The sequence below is a fragment of the Euprymna scolopes genome, chromosome 3, assembly GCF_053919585.1.
Source record: "Euprymna scolopes isolate OS-2025 chromosome 3, ASM5391958v1, whole genome shotgun sequence".
Lineage (NCBI taxonomy): Eukaryota > Metazoa > Mollusca > Cephalopoda > Sepiida > Sepiolidae > Euprymna > Euprymna scolopes.
In genome coordinates this window covers 150,029,220-150,046,412 of record NC_136484.1, presented here as the reverse complement: position 1 = coordinate 150,046,412, position 17,193 = coordinate 150,029,220, and the positions used below count along the sequence as shown (strand labels likewise).

At 33.0% G+C, this 17,193-nt stretch overlaps 1 protein-coding gene and 1 pseudogene across 7 annotated transcripts in view; one reads left to right on the top strand and one right to left on the bottom strand.

Moving 5' to 3' along the window:
* The window catches only part of LOC145259789 (dual specificity protein phosphatase CDC14A-like), a 331,110-nt gene that overhangs the window by 236,836 nt on the left and 77,081 nt on the right, over nucleotides 1-17,193 (top strand). For all 7 annotated transcript variants that reach the window (XM_080117609.1, XM_080117601.1, XM_080117594.1 and 4 more), the window contains exon 9: nucleotides 9,701-9,931. In XM_080117609.1, the coding sequence (XP_079973735.1) occupies nucleotides 9,701-9,931 (231 nt within the window). The remainder of the gene's footprint in view (nucleotides 1-9,700; nucleotides 9,932-17,193) is intronic.
* LOC145265443 (U2 spliceosomal RNA) lies at nucleotides 13,648-13,803 on the bottom strand (annotated as a pseudogene).

The window sequence follows — 17,193 nt, the reverse complement described above, 5'->3', positions numbered from 1 at the left end:
CCACAAAGGGACCGGATCATTGCAGGAATAGTCTAATCTCTGTGGATTTTGGGGACCCAGAAAAACATACCTAGCCAAGAACCTATGTCCCAACGCGATTGATCTCTCTCTCTCTCTCTCTCTCTTTCTCTCTCTTTCTCTCTCTCTCTCTTTCTCTCTCTCTCTCCACCTCCAACCATCCTGAGTATTTCACAAATTGCATCCTGTTGGGTTGTTCCAATTTAGTGGCTTTTTTAGGAATTTGGAAGTCACTCCTTTGTCACCATTATATCCCCACACCCATTCTGACTCAGAATGGTAAAAACTACCAAACTTCTATGTCTAATTTAGATAAAAAATGTTTGGTGGTTTAAGTTCTTCATATCTTCAAATATTTATTAATTCTATATGTTTTGCATATGAATTGTTTGTTGATTAATCCATTGTGTGAGTGTATATTTTGCAAAGAAATAGTCTGCAAACGATTTTTTTAACCACTTTGGGTCAAAACATATGTAAATTAGAGGTCACTCGATACTCTCCAAATTAGGACACTGAATGTTTTCTCTTCTCTTCTCTCTCTCTCTCTCTCTCTCTCTCTCTCTCTCTCTTTCTCTCTCTCTCTCTCTCTTTTTCATACACACTCGCTCTCTGCCTCCAACCATTCTGGATATTTCACAATTTTTGGGGGGAGGGGGAGGCATCTTGTGGTACGGTTCTAATTTAGTGAATTTTAGGAGCTTGAGTCACTCTTTCATTGTCATCACCCAGAATGATAAGAACTGTCAGACTTACATCTATGGGTTAGATAAAATCTATCAAAAAACTATATGCAATGTATATGCCTACAAACAAATCATTTGTATAGTGAACATACGTTTACAGCATATCTAAATGTTTGAAGGTATTAACAACTTGGAGCACAGCAGATTTTAAGTGTCAAGATTGATTTAAAGATTCTTTATAAATTCTACTTGAATGTCTTTTACTGGTAACATTTTATAAAATAATGAGCATAAATAAAATGTTTTCTTTGATTGCATGCTGTTTTTAGGGGAAATATTTACTGTTATTTAATATATTTTTTTTTAATCAATTATGTAAATGCTTATTTAAATTCTTCAAACTTTTATTTTAAAAATACTTTTTGTAATGATTCACTCACTCGCTATCTATTTTCTATGTTCCCTTTGACAAGACCCAATTTATACCATTAATGATTACTACACTACTACCTTACATTTATTAACCCATATCCTTGAGTGGCCTTCGGGCCTTGATAAGTGGTGACTCCCAAGTAAAAAAAGAAAAAAAAAAGAGGTTCAATGCTGTGTGGTTGTCCTTAAATTAAGTCTCCAGTGATCATGATCACGAGGATTGACTGTTCATTTGCCACAGTTTACAATTTTGCCTGATTGTTTCTTTTTATGTTAGGGTGCTCAACTTTCTTTTTTTTTTTCTTTTTTTTTTTTGTTCAGTCTTAGTTTATGCAAGTGCTGATATACTCCTTGCTTCTTTCAACATGCTGGAACCAGCAAAAACAGTTTGCTCTTATTAGGACATCAAGTTTCAACAGTCAAATGATCTTTTATTATATTAAATGAAAATGTCTTAGTAAAACTTGAAATATACACAAGAAATGACCACAAAGTTGCTATTTTTCATTTAATCCGTGTAACCCCGGATTTATAACATCTAAAATTACAAAAATAAAAGATTCATTATTTGGAGGTCAAATAGCCATTTATATCATTTAATGTGATCAAGACATACATTCATTTTTTAATGTTATCATGTAATGTCTGATTTTTTTTCACAGAGTTATTTCCCTTAAACTGACTTGAGTTATGTGAGTAAGTAAATCGTAATTGTGTTTTGAGTGTCACCCACACTGAGGATTGAACCTTCAACCTCTGCAAGGACTTGTGGCATAATGGATAAAATACTTGGTGAAATTCACTTGTAAGTTACACTCTTCTGGAAGTTATAGATTTAATCTTCAGTGTGGGCGACACTCAAAATACAATTGTGAATTACTAAGAACTTCTACCCAGTCATGACTGATGGATTGAGAGAATGCTACTCCCATGGATTAAATAAAGGGTTCTGTTAAAAAATTTGTGCAGATTCTCGAGTTTGGCAGAAAGATTCCAGAGTTTGACAAGATATACGCCTCTGAAGAATATTGGAGGTTACATTGACTGAAACATTATGAAAATAACACTTAAGATGAGGACAATAGTCTGAAGAATCCAAATAATATGAAACTAAAACATTTTTTTCACGTGAATGAAAAAAAAAGAAAGAGAAAAAAAGAAAATGATCGAATCACGTTAATCTTTCTATGCTCCATAGTTGATCAAATTATGACATTTTCTTTAATTCGTCTCTGCCTCAAATAGACTTTCGTAATCTTTTTCATTTGTATTGATGGGGATTATTTGTCTGTTCTTCATCTGACATGAGTTGATGATGAGTTGCCAGGATGTCTATGACTAACATAAAATAATTAATAAAAATTGTTCAGATTAACTGTATTATTTTTAGATGGCACTTTTCATCAAAATTTTACTCGAAGTCATCAGTTTGATTGATTAATAAATAACCCAAATAAAAACAAATTTTCGGGGTGGGTAGAAGATATTTTGCACTCAAAAGTGGTCAAAAAACAAATATATAATAAAGAAATGTTACCAAAGGCAAGATAAGTTACTTTTCTACCTACCTTGATCAGTTATTTGTGTTTTAAATTATTTCAAAACATTTATTTAATTTGACACCAATCGTGCTGAATGAAGTTAAATAAAAAAAAAATGGCCGACATGAGACAGTCATCTGAAGAGTCTCGATAATTGCTCAAAAAATCAAAAATTAAACAAAATACTGGTATAAACCCACCCAATAAATGTTAAATTTATTGAGTAGGTTTATTTTTTGTTTTGTTGTCTGACCTGAAAAATTTCTTTTTTATTTATTTATTATTTTTTTTTTTGTGTACTTGGTTTGTAGTATGTATCTCATCTTCCTGCCAGTACTGGAAAAACTTCCCTTTCTATCTCTATATACCTAAAGCCAATTGGAATTCGGACATAACTAGCCAAAGAGACTGGAGCTCAGACGAGCAGCTTCTATGGAAATAAGAATAGACTTTCTAGTCTATTTTTATTTCCTCCTATGACATTCACAGCAGGAACTCATTTTATTACCACAACAACTAAAAAAAATCTTTTCTACTTTCATGTCTATGCCTAGTGTCAGGCAGAATTTTCAGAGTTTCTTTTTATGACCTTCTCTTTTCTGGAGCACATTACTTTGGAACTACATCCTAGCAGATTGCAACAGGGTCGTCTTCACGTTCAGTGTCACACAAATACTTGTGAGATGTCCCCTAAAGTATTTTATCCATCTTTTTCAATCTTTTCATGACGATTTTAAAGCCTGAAATAATTTCCTTTTTAATAGTTTAAATGCTTCCAAATTTCTTTTTAAATTTTGAAGTACCAAAAAGCAATTCACTCTTTTATTTTTCAGTTAATAAGAAATAATTGAAATGACTGACTTGTTTACAACAAAATGCATTGTGATGAATTTAATTTTGTAATCAAATTGTTTTTCAAAAACAGGAATTTTTAAAAAGTTATTTTTAGTACTTTGTTATTGCATTTTTTTAAATTTTTTTTTTTTTGCAATAAATAAGCGATTCACAGTAAATAGCAGAAAGTAATTATGTGTAAGTCACACAAAGACGAGAAACATAAATACACAGGCATACAAGAGTATGATGAGTAGAAAGTGGATCTTGGGTTTACTTTCGGCATCCTCGTCACTTTTGCTTTCCTTATTTTGTCCTTTAATCCTCATACTCCATGAGCGATGTTTCTGACAAAGGGAGAAAAATTGCAGCTTTCTGGATTGGAATGTCCATATAACAATTATCGTTGGCTAGTTTTTGACAGTTTTTGCATATATATATATATATATATATATATATATATATATATATATATATATATATATATATTGACAGCTTTTTATGCGTACTGTTCCCCACCTCACTGGTGTGAGGCTAATATTATTTGGAAACAGAACTATAATACCCCACGATTAAAAGCAGTCTACAACTAATTTACAAATGGAATAACTATAATAGAAAGATGATAAAACTATCCATATTTCTATCCTGAATATCTGACACAAACCGAAAGCTGAAGGGATATATTTCACATTTGAAAACAGTTGTTTGAATAAAACCTACTGAACAGACGAATCGTCACACATTATGTTTGTTCCTTTCGATTTTGAATTCATATATATGAATAAAACCTACAGAACAGACAAATTATCAAGCATTTCAAATGTGAAGTATATCCCTTCAATTTTCAGTTAGTCAGATTTTCGCAATAGAAATGTGGATCGTTTTGTCACCTTATTGTAGTTATTCCATTTATAAAGTATTTGTAGGCTGTTTTTAATTGTGGGGTATTATAGCTCAATTTCCAGGTAATATTAGCCTCGCACCAGTGAGGGGACCTAGTATGCATAAAAAACTGTTAAAAGTTTGGCCCTGAAACAGTGCGTATTCTCTCCTGATGAACTAACATTATATGGAAACCAAACTATATTTTATTTTATTTATTTTTCTTGCATTTATAGCTAATTCTCATTTGTTTAGGTTTTGAATTTATTATCTGCAATCTTATTAAAATGGTTGATTTTTAAATCTAACTATTTAAGAGACGATTTTGTCAAATGGTTAAAGGGAGACAATTATCATAACGATTAATTAACACATTAATACAAATATGCATGCACGTATGTGTTTACATACAAACTACATTAATCTCTTACAACTAAGTTAGTTGATAAATTTCAGAGCTTCAACAAATCCAAGCCCAGAAAAACAAGGCATTCAGAGTATGTCAGGTGTCTGATGGAGGGTATTCACTTATTTGCATGTAAACGGGTTTCCGACAGTCAGTATTTTGAGCAAGATAGAGCTCATATTCTTAAGAAAAATTCTTGCTATTAGTGTTGTGTAGAGAGTTTGTGAATACTAGAGTTTCCTTCCAAAAATGCATGGAATATATTTAGTTTTTGTTGCCAGTTTTGATCCATTGCTGCATTGTGCCCAGGTCTGATTGCAGGAAAGATTTATTATTTCCATTTTTATCTCCAGGTAGAGCTTGATTTTTTGTTTGTTGTTGTTTGTTTTCACATGGGAGTCACCACTTATCAAGGCCTGAAGTCTACTCTAGGAGAAGCGTTAATGAGTGTAAGGTGATCAGTGAGACAACAGCGTAATGATTGATAGTTGGTAATTTGGTAATATTTGATTATTTAATAGGATAGTTCAACAAAAACTTGTTTATATTGGACTTGAAAATAAGCAGATTGTAATCAGCAGAAAAGCAACCCTATAGTATAGAGTTCCACAGGCGGGCAAAACTTTGCTGATTAAATTTGCATTTAAATTTAGTCACGGATAGAGAGTAAAAGAAATTGTTAACAGCTGATGTTGTGAATTTTTTGCAGGGGGGGGCATAGTTTCAAGCTCAGTTGAGTACTTGCCATGAAAAATAATGATAGAGCAAAAATAGATTCATGCTGTCTCTTTTGCGAGAAAGAGGTTGCAAGGGGGAGAAAAGGACATCGACTACTAGCTTTTGAAGCCAGTGGCACCGTGGCATTTTTTTGAGGTTGCATCTATGTCATTAACAAATGGAAGGAGAACCAAGAACATGTCTCTCTGGTATACCAAATGATATTCCGCACAGTGAAGAATGCTGTCTGTCTAAAACCTTAGTACAATATAAAACTTTATATTATTTGGATTTTTCCAACTGCTGTTCTCATTTTGAGTGTTATTTTAACAGCGTTTCAGTGGATGTAACCTACAACCTTCTTCAGGTCCATCTTGTTGGACTCAGGACTATGCATGGAATTTTTCAAATGGAACTCTTTATTTAAATCATGCGAGTAGCATGCTCTTGTTCTGTCAGCCATGACAGGGTAGAAGTCTTAAGTAATTCGCAATTGTATTTTGAGTGTTGCCTGCACTGAGGATTGAACCTTCAACCTCCAGAAGCGTAACTTTTACAACTAAATTTAACCAAGTACTCTATCCACTATGTCATGGGTCCTTGCATGCTTCCGCCTGTGGATCAAATAAAGTGTTATGATCGAAATTCCTTGCAGATTTACAAGTTTGACAAAGATTCCCAAGTCTGACAAAATACACCTGAAGAATATTGAAGGTTCCATCGACTGAAACATTATAAAAATAACACTCAAGATGAAAACTGTAGTCTGAAGAATCCAAATAACATGAATAATTAAATCTCATCTCCAAAATTCAAAAACGTAATATAAATCTTATATGCAACACTTTCCAGATGTTGCATGAGTGAACTTGTTTATGATATCGGGAATGTCAACCTCATTATTTAATCCATCTTTTCTCTTGATGCTTCTCTATTAATGTACTGCAGGTTAAATTGACCTAGGATTGTTCATTCACAATATGTGGAGGAAGAAGTTAATGCCTGTCGTTTTGTGAGTGGTTTATGTTAGGGATGTTGGACTAAAATAGCAGATTTTGTCGAAAAACATATGGTATTGGAAGAAAATAATTGTAAATCATTTGATGTCCAAATTTTTTTTGTTGGAAGATTGAAAAGGAATTGTTTTTCACATAAATCTCTATAATAAAAGCAAATGTACATGTGGCTGGCCTGATTCACAGTACGAAGAAGTGGAGGTGGGAGGAGAGGAACAAATAAGGTGAAAAAAAGTAGTGGACAGAGTAGCAGTGACCGCTGCTGTTTCTTTCAAACCTTGATACCGGTCAATAATTCAGAATTTAGTATTTAAGCTGTCTGTTGTTTCTGCTAAGAATGCTCCATATTACCTAATAAATATTGTTTTAATGCTTAACTGATTTGTTTGTAAAAAGAGAGAGAGAGCTTCAGTTTTAAGTAGCAATAGCAGTAGTATTTTTATTATTATTATTATTGATTAGTTTCATTTCATTGATTTCAACTAGTGATTAGGAATTAAATTGCTGAGCCATAGCGAGTGTACAACGTCAGCTAGTTTGAAATAATTCGTTTTTTGTCATATAAGTGTTGTTATTGAGACATAAAAAAGAAGTAGCCATAATCTCTTTGTGGTTCCACTTCTTGTGTGAAATTTTTTAGAACAGGATTGATAATTCATATTATTTGGATTATTCGGACTACTGTTCTCATCTGGAGTGTTATTTTTACAACATTTCAGCCAATGTAACCTCCAACCTTCTTTGGGTGTCAAACTCGGAAATCTTTCTGTTAAATTGAGGAATCTGCACGGAATTTCCAACGAAATCTTTTATTTAATCCACATGAAATAGTATGCACTCGTTCTGTTAGTCATGACCAGCTATAAGTTCTAAATAATTCACAGTTGTATTCTTAGTATCGTCTGCAACCTTTAGAAGAGTGTCACAACTGAATTGTCTGCAATGACTCATAGCATAACAGATAAAGTAATTGGTAAAATTCAGTTGTGACACTCTTCTGGACGGACTGATCTGGTAGCATCAATTTTGGTTGCAAAAACATTGGGTCATATGATTTGTACCGTATACAATGGCTTTCAGAAACTGATGTATTTTTCTTCTACATCAATCAATGCAACAATTTTTTTTATTATTTGTATTATTATTCATCGGACTACTCTTCTCATCTTGAGTCTCATTTTCACAACATTTCGATCAATATAACCTCCGACCTTCTTCAGGTGTATCTTGTCGAACTCGGGAATGTTTCTATCAAACTCAGGAATTTGGACGGAATTTCGAGCGGAACCCTTTATTTACTTCACGAGGATAGCGTGCTCTTGTTCCGTCAACCCTAAATGGATAGGGGTTCTAAGTAATTCGCAATTGTATTTTTTGGTTGCCCACACTTAGGATTGAACTTTCAAACTTCACAAGAATATCACTTTTACAATTGATTTTTCCCAGTACTCTAACCACTGTGCCACGGGTCCTTGTCCGCAATACATTTGCAAATTGCTTAGGACCTCTATCCAGTCATGGCTGACAGAACAAGAGCACATTACCCTCGTGAAGTAAATAAAGGGTTCCGCTCGAAATTCCGTCCAAATTCCCGAATTTAACAGAAACATTCCCGAGTTCGACAAGATATACCTGAAGAAGGTCAGAGGTTATATCGACCGAAACATTGTGAAAATCACACTCAAGATGAGAACAGTAGTCCGATGAATAATAATACAAATAACCAATCCTCATCTAAAAAATTCAGAAACATCAATTTTTTTTTATTATTGTATTTGTACATTGATCTACACTTTATACAAGATATATGAAAATTTATATGTCAATATATATATATATATATATATATATATTTACTTGATATATTTTTTAACAGTTCTTGATTATCTTTTTATACAAGTGGGTTTTTTTATACTTTATAATTAACTAGCGAGGGGTACCCGGCGTTGCCCGGGTGTTTGTAGGTGTGTGTGAAAAAAACCCGAAGCCTTGACGCGCATAGTAAAATGTGAAGAAAAACAGGTGCCCGTGAAAAAAAAAAACGAAGCTTTGACGACGCTCAGTTGGAAAATAGTAAAGTGTGAAAAAAGAAAACAGGTGCGCGTTTTTGATTGATGTGACGGCGATAGCTATTCAGCAGTTAGCATTTTGTGCGGGACAATTTTTAATGAGGTCAATAAATCGGTTTGTTTGTTTTTAACTAAGTTCGGGGAAAACCAACTCCCTGTTTATTAGGGGGAGTGTCTGGTCTCGAAATGAAAGCTACTGTCTGATATGACAAAGTCGACATTGACCAAACGTTACTTAGCTCTCTAGAGACCACTGTAATTAGTAGAGTCGAGTTTCGCTCTTTTTATACCAAAAACCGAATGTAACGCGTGTCGATCGGGAAATGTGGAATAATTAACGTTTGAAAGTCAATAAAATTAAATAGACAGGCGAGCTCCGTAGTTAACTGTGAGATATTACAATTTATAGATGATATAAAAAGTTTTAAGAAGTTGTGAACCGAGCGAGCCCCCCCCCCCCCTTCAAACAAAGCAACATTTCTACATGAAATAATTTATGGCTTTTTTTGATATTATGTGTCTGAGAGATCGCTCTTTCTAACGATATCACTTTCATGCTTGTTAGATGCGGATGGCAAAAGTTTTTAGTGGACATACAAACACACACAGACGGCTGAGATTTATATTATAAATATTCCTTTACACAAAAATCTATACCTTTTGACTTTATTTTACAAATTAAATTTTTTTTATATAAGGCGAGTTTATTTTATTTCCTTTTGTAACAATATTTTACTTGACAAAATTAAACAAATTTAAATAAATTTAAACAAATTTAAACAAATTTTTAAGATGAGTTCATGAATGTTTATGGCAGCTGTAGCTGTCTCTCAATTGTTTGCCATTTTATGTAAATTAGTTTTTGCAATCGCCAATCAGGAACAAGCAAGGAGAATTTGTATGGGGTCCTAATGTCTAGTGTCTGAAAGTGCACTAGAAGACTGATCACCTCTGATCAGTATGATGTTGCAAGATCTGAAACTCTTTAGTTAGCCCTCTAATACCCCATTATGGTGCGTATCTTTGAACATATTCAAGTAAATATAATAAATGCGTTTATCAATTGAAATCTTTTGTTTCTTTTATTTTTTTCTAGGCTATCCAGTTCACTCACCAGAAGCTTATTTCTCATACTTTCGGGAACACAATGTAACTGCTGTTGTTCGCCTAAATAAGAAAATATACGATGCTAAGCGTTTTACTGATGCTGCTTTTGACCATTATGATCTATTCTTTGTTGATGGCAGTGTACCAACTGACAGCATTGTTCGGAAGTTTTTGGAAATTAGTGAAAAATGTGACGGTGCTCTTGCTATTCATTGCAAAGGTAAATATTGTCTTTTTACATATGTATTTTTGATAATTTAAATCATTTTCAAATCATGATCCAAATAAAGATTTTATATAAAAGTTTTATAACTGTTTACAGCTGTTTCAAGGTAATGTTTATTTTAAGTCATACAACACATAACATTTTTCAAACTCCAGGTCATAATCAGAATAGAATTTTTGTATGTATCCAATAAGAACACAAATCAACATCAATGTCATCAAAAGTTTAATTTCCACCAAAGAAACAAAGGAAAAATCACAAGAACAGATTCATTTTTAAATTCCTTGGTAAAATTATTAATTAGACATTACAATTTCTTGTTAACAAAACAGATCCTTCCTTTGACAAGAGAAAAATCCAGGTTCTTCTTGATGGCTGTACGTCTAAACAACATGATATTAATGCAGGTGTGTTTCGGGGGTCGATTCTTGGACCTTTATTACTTCTGATATTCATAAACGACCTCTCTGATAAAATTGTGTCCAAGATGGATATATTTGCTTATGACATCATGCTTTATAACAGACACAAGGGGAAACCGATTGAACACATATCTAAGGCAATGGCAGAAACCCTAGAAAATAAACTTGTTTATAGTGGAATGGGGCCATAAATGGATGGTAACATTTAATGAGACTAAGCTTCTTTCCTTTAATAACTACAAAAAACCTTCTCAACTACTGATTGCCTTGGACAAATAACACCCTTCCTGAGAGCTCATTATTCAAACTCTTTGGCTTAACATTCACAAGCAATACGAACAAAATACATTGAGGACATTTTAATGGAATGTGCTCTGATGAGCTCATAGCACTTGTGCCCCTCCTCAACTTACATACTCCTTACTAACCGGACAAGCAGACCCCTCCCCCCCCCTCGTCACCATTGAAAAGTTTTCTATTCTAATAGCTTTTTCCCTCTAATTGTTACACTTTGAAATTATTTTCCTTTTTCCTGCTTCTCTGACTGTACTGACATGCAGAAGTTTAATGTAATGTGAACAGATGTCTCACTGCTCAACTCCCCACAGTCCCTTGTTAGGCATAATCCCAAATAATAACCACTTACATATAAGTGGCAATATGCCTTGTTTGTGGCGAAAAAAAGTAAAAAAAAAAAAAAGAGTTCACATTAAATTTTACTTGCATGATGTGAATTTGATCCCTGGTAAAAAAACAAAAAAAAATAAAGTGATATGAAATATTAAAAACATAAATAAATAAAATGAAAAAAAAAAAACAATTTTTTTAATTGGCATGGAATGCAAAATCAGAGGCAGTTGATCCCAGAGAATTTAATGAAGGGTTCAATTTGAATTTCCCAGATGATTACCAACTATGACAAAATGCAATTGAAAAAGGCTGGATAATACAACATGCAAAATATTAACAACACAACCAAGATATGGAAAACAGCCAGCAACATTTAAAGTATAAATACTCCTGGGCAACACTGGGATAGGCTAGATAGTAATATAAACAAGCACATTCTTCTTTGTTATTTATAAGCACAGATTTTCTATTGAATTGAAATTCTCTGAAGAGAGAAATATTTATAAAATGTTTTTTGTTTTATTTTTCTTCACTTTTGTCACTTTTCCCTCAATTTGATGAACTTCAAACTTTTTTTAACAAAAAATATTTCTTACCACAGGAATTGACCTAAATGTTGTTTTTGATATTTTAATTTTGGAATTTGATCATTTGTATTGTTTGGACTATTTTTCTCATTGTGATTGTTATTTCCACAATATTTCAGCTGATCTAACCTCCAACTTTCTTCAAGTGCATCATTTTGAACATATGAATCTGTATGGAACTTCATTATTTATTTAACCCACAAGGGTAGATTGCTCTTGTTCTGTACGCTATGACTGAGTAGATGTGTAAATTAATTATATTATTCCTAGTAATTATTGCCTTTAGTAAGGATTGACCCTCAAACCTCCAGAAGACTGTTATTTAGAATAATATTTAATCAATGCATTTATCCATTGTGCAATATTTTCACAAGTAATACAACTTAATTTTTGATTATTTAATATTTTATACTAAAATATTCAACATCATTCAGTAAGGCAAACTAAGTTTTTGTGTCTCATGGCTTTTGTGAATTATCTCTTAAAATTGAAATAATTAGTGACTGGTGCACTCTTTACACATATTGACTCAACATGCTATGTTTGAGCTATGTTGGGGCTATTGCGTTGCTTTCACTAATACCCTTGGGGGGAAAATAGAGTAAAAACAAGTTTTGATTAATATATATATATATATATATATATATATATATATATAATTCCAGATTAATATCTTCCAGAGGTGAAGTAACTAATGAATTTTTAACAAGGTTCATAAAAGAGTGCTTAATACTGACATAGGGCAAGATAGACTTTTTATTAGTCTTACGTAAGCATTTATATATCGCTACACATTCATGAGCATGTTTCAATCAGCCAGTTACAAGTAACTAGAGACCTCTTCACGTGATGCAATATCACCTGAAGAGGTCTCTAGTTACTTGTAATTGGCTGACTGAAACATGCTCATATATGTGTAGCAACATATAAATGTTTATGTAAAACTAATAAAAAGTATATATATATATTTCCGATTATTTTTATTTTTCCAGGTTTGGGAACATTTAAAAGAATTTTTTTCTCCAAAAATGTTAAATTGTTTTGCTTTAGTAGTATAAATGTTGTTTCAGATAAGAACACAGTAATACAGGATTATTTTGATACTGGCAATGGCTGACTGCAGACTTTTACTGTAAAACGGTTATTTGCTATTTTTGCTGCTATCATAAATAAACGCAAATTTTTCATTTTTAGCTGATAAAAATAAATGGAGAAACTTTAATCAGTATAATGTGTAAATGCTACATCGAATGATTAATATCTATTAAAGTAATATTGTATTACATGTATTTATAATGAAATAATTTGATTAATATGGATAACAGAATTTACAATGTATAATTATTGATTCCTCAGAGAAAAATGTCACTTTGAGAAGTGTCTCTGGAGAGGATTGTTACAGCAGCGCTCCTTAGGATGAATTAGTTTTATTTTTTGTTGATTTTTTTTTTTTTTTTTAACATTCTCTTTCATCCCCAAATAAGGCATATTGCCATTTTGAACATAAGTGGCTGCTATTTGAGACTGTGGAGAGTTAAGGATGTCTGTTCACATTACATTTAAACTTTTGCAGGTTAGTACAGTTAGGGAAGCAGGAAACAGGGAGGGGATTCCAAAGTCTAGCAGTTCGAGGGAAGAACCTATTAGAGTAGAAGGCTTTCCGGTATCTAGGGATCTCTCAACAGTGAAAAGGTGTGATTTTTTTTTTTTTTTTTTTTTTTTTTTTTCCATCAAATTAATTTGAAATATGTACGTCAAGGGGACACAAGTGCTATGAGTTCATCAGAATACATTCCAATTAAAGTACATGTAAAACAGGCACAGAGATGCAACATTTTGGCAATGGGACAGACTTATTTTAAATTATATAGAGTAGCTTTTGATAGTAACAACAACGAAAAAGCAATGTTACTGCAGATGTACATATTAATCTATATTGCAGAATATTTGAGATGAGGATTGATGATTTGGATTATTTGGACTACTGTTCTTATTTTGGCTATTACATTTTACAACATTTGGAACTGATGTTCCTATTTACAATGCCTCCCCATGGGACAGAGTTAGACACCAGTGCTGTTTTTTAACATGGAGAAAAGGAACAAAAATAAAAATTGTCTCAGTCGTGAAGGATTTATCCTCCACTGACAGAGAACAAAAAATTGAAGTGTAGCATATGAAGAACAGATACTACACTTTGATCTTAGACCAAAGGCCAAGAAGTCTGCTGATGTTACCTCCAACTTTCTTTGGGTGCATCTGTTCAAATCTAGCAACATTCTAATTGAACTTGAAAATCTTTGTTAAACTTTGGAACCTGGATAGAACTTTGAACTGAACCCTTTATTCAATCCGTAAGGTAAATTGTTCTCATTCTGTCAGCCGTGACTGGGTAGACATGTTTATTTTATATTATTCTTAGTTGTTATCACCCACAGTAAGGATTGAACCTTTAACCTCTGGAAAACTGTCACTTAAAACTGTTCAGTTTTTGGGAATATTATAAAGGGTTTTAGGAGGCATAATATGCGATTTAAAAATTCAAATATTTTAGATTTGCATTAAATTTGACTCATATTCATTGAACACCAATTAAGCAACATTCCCTGAATTTCAATTTCTTTGCAAAACCCTTTAAGATTTAAATTTTGATTATATTTTAGAATCAAAATCATGTAATGGATTTTGATTAAAATAAGGATTCTAGACATAAGGGTTATTATCATTATATCTTGATTTTAATCTTCATAAGGGAGGCATAAAAGTAGTGCAAACCTGTTCTGTTTGAGAAATTAATTTTACCTGTCTTCGTTTGGGTATTTTTCTAGTTCTTTCTCTACATATAATACTAGCGGGGTACCCGGCGTTGTGTGTGTGAACACGTGGGGGGGGGGCGGTAAAAAGTGGTAGTAACAAGGGGGGGGTGTCAAAACAACAGTGAGCAGCCCAAGTGGAGAGAGGTTTAAAAAAAAGAAAAAAGTGGTAGTAGGCAGGCAGGCTCAAACCTGTAACGTGAAAGATAAAAAAGGTTGAAAAAAATTGAACATCTTAGCCAATGTCTCCATGGCGCAACCAGAAGTCCCAAGCGTTGAAATTAAGTGCAGTCAATCCAACAGAGATGATGACTTTGCGAAAATGTTGACGTAAAAACCGACCCCTCCTTATACAAAACTGCTCAGTTGAGGGTGAATGGAATGAATGTTTTTACAATTTTTCGATATTTGTCGTCCAAAGGATAGAGCTTGAAAATGATACTGATTTTGTGAGGATCTGTCGCATGTGTGGAAAGTTTTTGTGAGACATAAAAACACACAAACACACACACACACATTTTGCCTTTTATATATTAAAAGAAGATGTCTAGTTGTCTGTGTGTATGTCCAGCTAAAAGTCCCAAACTACAAAGCAAACAGCCACAAAGTTGATATATTCTTGATCAGTGTTACCCTTAGGTAATAATATATAGCATTTAGAAAAAATGTGTTCATTCTTTGACTCTGCACTAGAGCAGATTTCATCAAGGGGACGAAGGGTATTTTTTACAGTTTTGTACTTTTAAAGAGAGCTCACTGGGGTTTTTTATTAAGGAGTTACTTCCCTTATGTGGACTCATTCCTCTAGAAATCTATGTAAAGGAATGTTATATGCATGTATGTTATGTGTAGAAAGAGGAATCGGTTGGGTAGAGGAGAAATATAGGGATGAGAAGAGTGAGGGGGGAAACAAGGAAAGAGAAAGATAGATAAAGAGGTAGAATTTTAAAAGAAATGCTACAACTATACTCCTGGCAACACCGGTTAGTCCTGCTAGTAAAATTATATAATAAAATGTATAAATGCTACCAATTTCATTAAAATGACAGTTTGCTGATTTTAGGTGATCAACATAATTAGCCCATTGATCTGTTTATCAAGAGTAATCTTCTAATGGGTGTAGGGACAGAAGCCCCCCCCCCCTCCCAACTTGCATTGCATGAACTTATATACAGAAGAATGGAGTTGAATTATGCTTTGTTTAATAGATGTATAGCACTAAAAATTCAAGATGTCTACAAAGTTGAAGCAATTTTGATATGAGGTCTGAATAGATTCTAGTTTATTCTAAGCTACAAATTGACAATAAGATTAGAAAGCGAAAGCTCACATAATCTGAATTACTCATGCATATTTGTGCTTTTTTTTAATCAAAACAGAAATCATTTTCTGGCATCTCTTGTTTTGGCAACATGCCAGGTTTATGTATACCACCAACATATGCTTGGCTTCATGTGATGTACTTTTAGAATCTTATAGATATAGTCTGTCGACCCAGAGAGAAAATTATCACTTTTATTGAGATACAAAAGAGATGAGGGATTATCTTTGGATATAATGTGTATAAAATCATAAGAAACATTAGGAAGCTTTTCGCATGCAAGATTTTGGTGCATTAATTAATAATTTGAATATTTAATCTCCAAATTAGATGCTGACTTTTTGAAATAGCTTCGTACAAAAGCAGCCAATCAGAATACATCTTTCATTGACTTGCATGCAATCAACCAATCACTATCATTATAGCATATGTTATAATCAAGATGGCAGTGTCCTGATTTTGATCATATCAAAATTTGGACCCTTTCCAGATTCTAATGAGAAAAAAGTAAATGTTTTCTTCAGATTTTCAGATTTACTTTCAATGTAAGCTTGGGGACTAGTGTCATGCTCTGCATATCCATTATATCAGCATATTAGAAAAATATGCATGCCAGGGTGGATAAAATTAATTATCTAAATAGAACAGATTTGCACATCTTTTACATTCCCCTTTTATGAAGATTAAAATTAAGATATAATGCTGCTAAACCTTATGTCTACAATCCTTCTTCCAATTTTAATCTAAATCCATAACATGATTCTGATTTAAAAATTTAAGACTTAAGCTTAAAAAGACTTAAGAAGAAGTTGACATTCAGGAAATAATGTTTAATTGCTGAATCAATTTCAATGCAAATCTGAAATATTTAAATTTTCAAATGGGAGTTTCTGCCTCTATTGTGTCCCCCCCTAAAGACCCTTTAAAATACTCCAAAAGAAACTGAAATTTGGGGAATATTTATTAATTGATGTCTAATATCAATTGTTAAAATTTCCCCCAAATCAGAGGTACCTAAATTTTCATAAAGGGCTTTTACCCATTACATGAAACTGAATTAAACTAAATATAGCACATGTTATTCATCCTTACACGTAGTATTTTCATTCGAAAATTCCTAATGATCGGTTAATTAGTTTAGGTATGAATCCTGTACATCCCAAGAGCGATAGGAGCCTTCTATCATATCTGAAAGTAACACAATGTTCAACGAGCGAGATTAGAGATACGCCGCTGTATGACTTATGCTCTTTACCAATCCAAGTTATGACAAAAGGACTATTTACGGCACCCTCAAAATGCAAATCCGGATGGCTCAATGCTTGAGAGCACAACTCAACAAAGTTTTCGGCCATGGTTATGGTCTTTGGTGTAGTTTCAAGTGAGGGCCACATCATGCCACCTCACAACTTTGAAGTTGACTTGAAAGTCAACACCAAAGTGTACCTGGATGTGCTGAAAAGTGTGGTGATCCCCTGGTGCA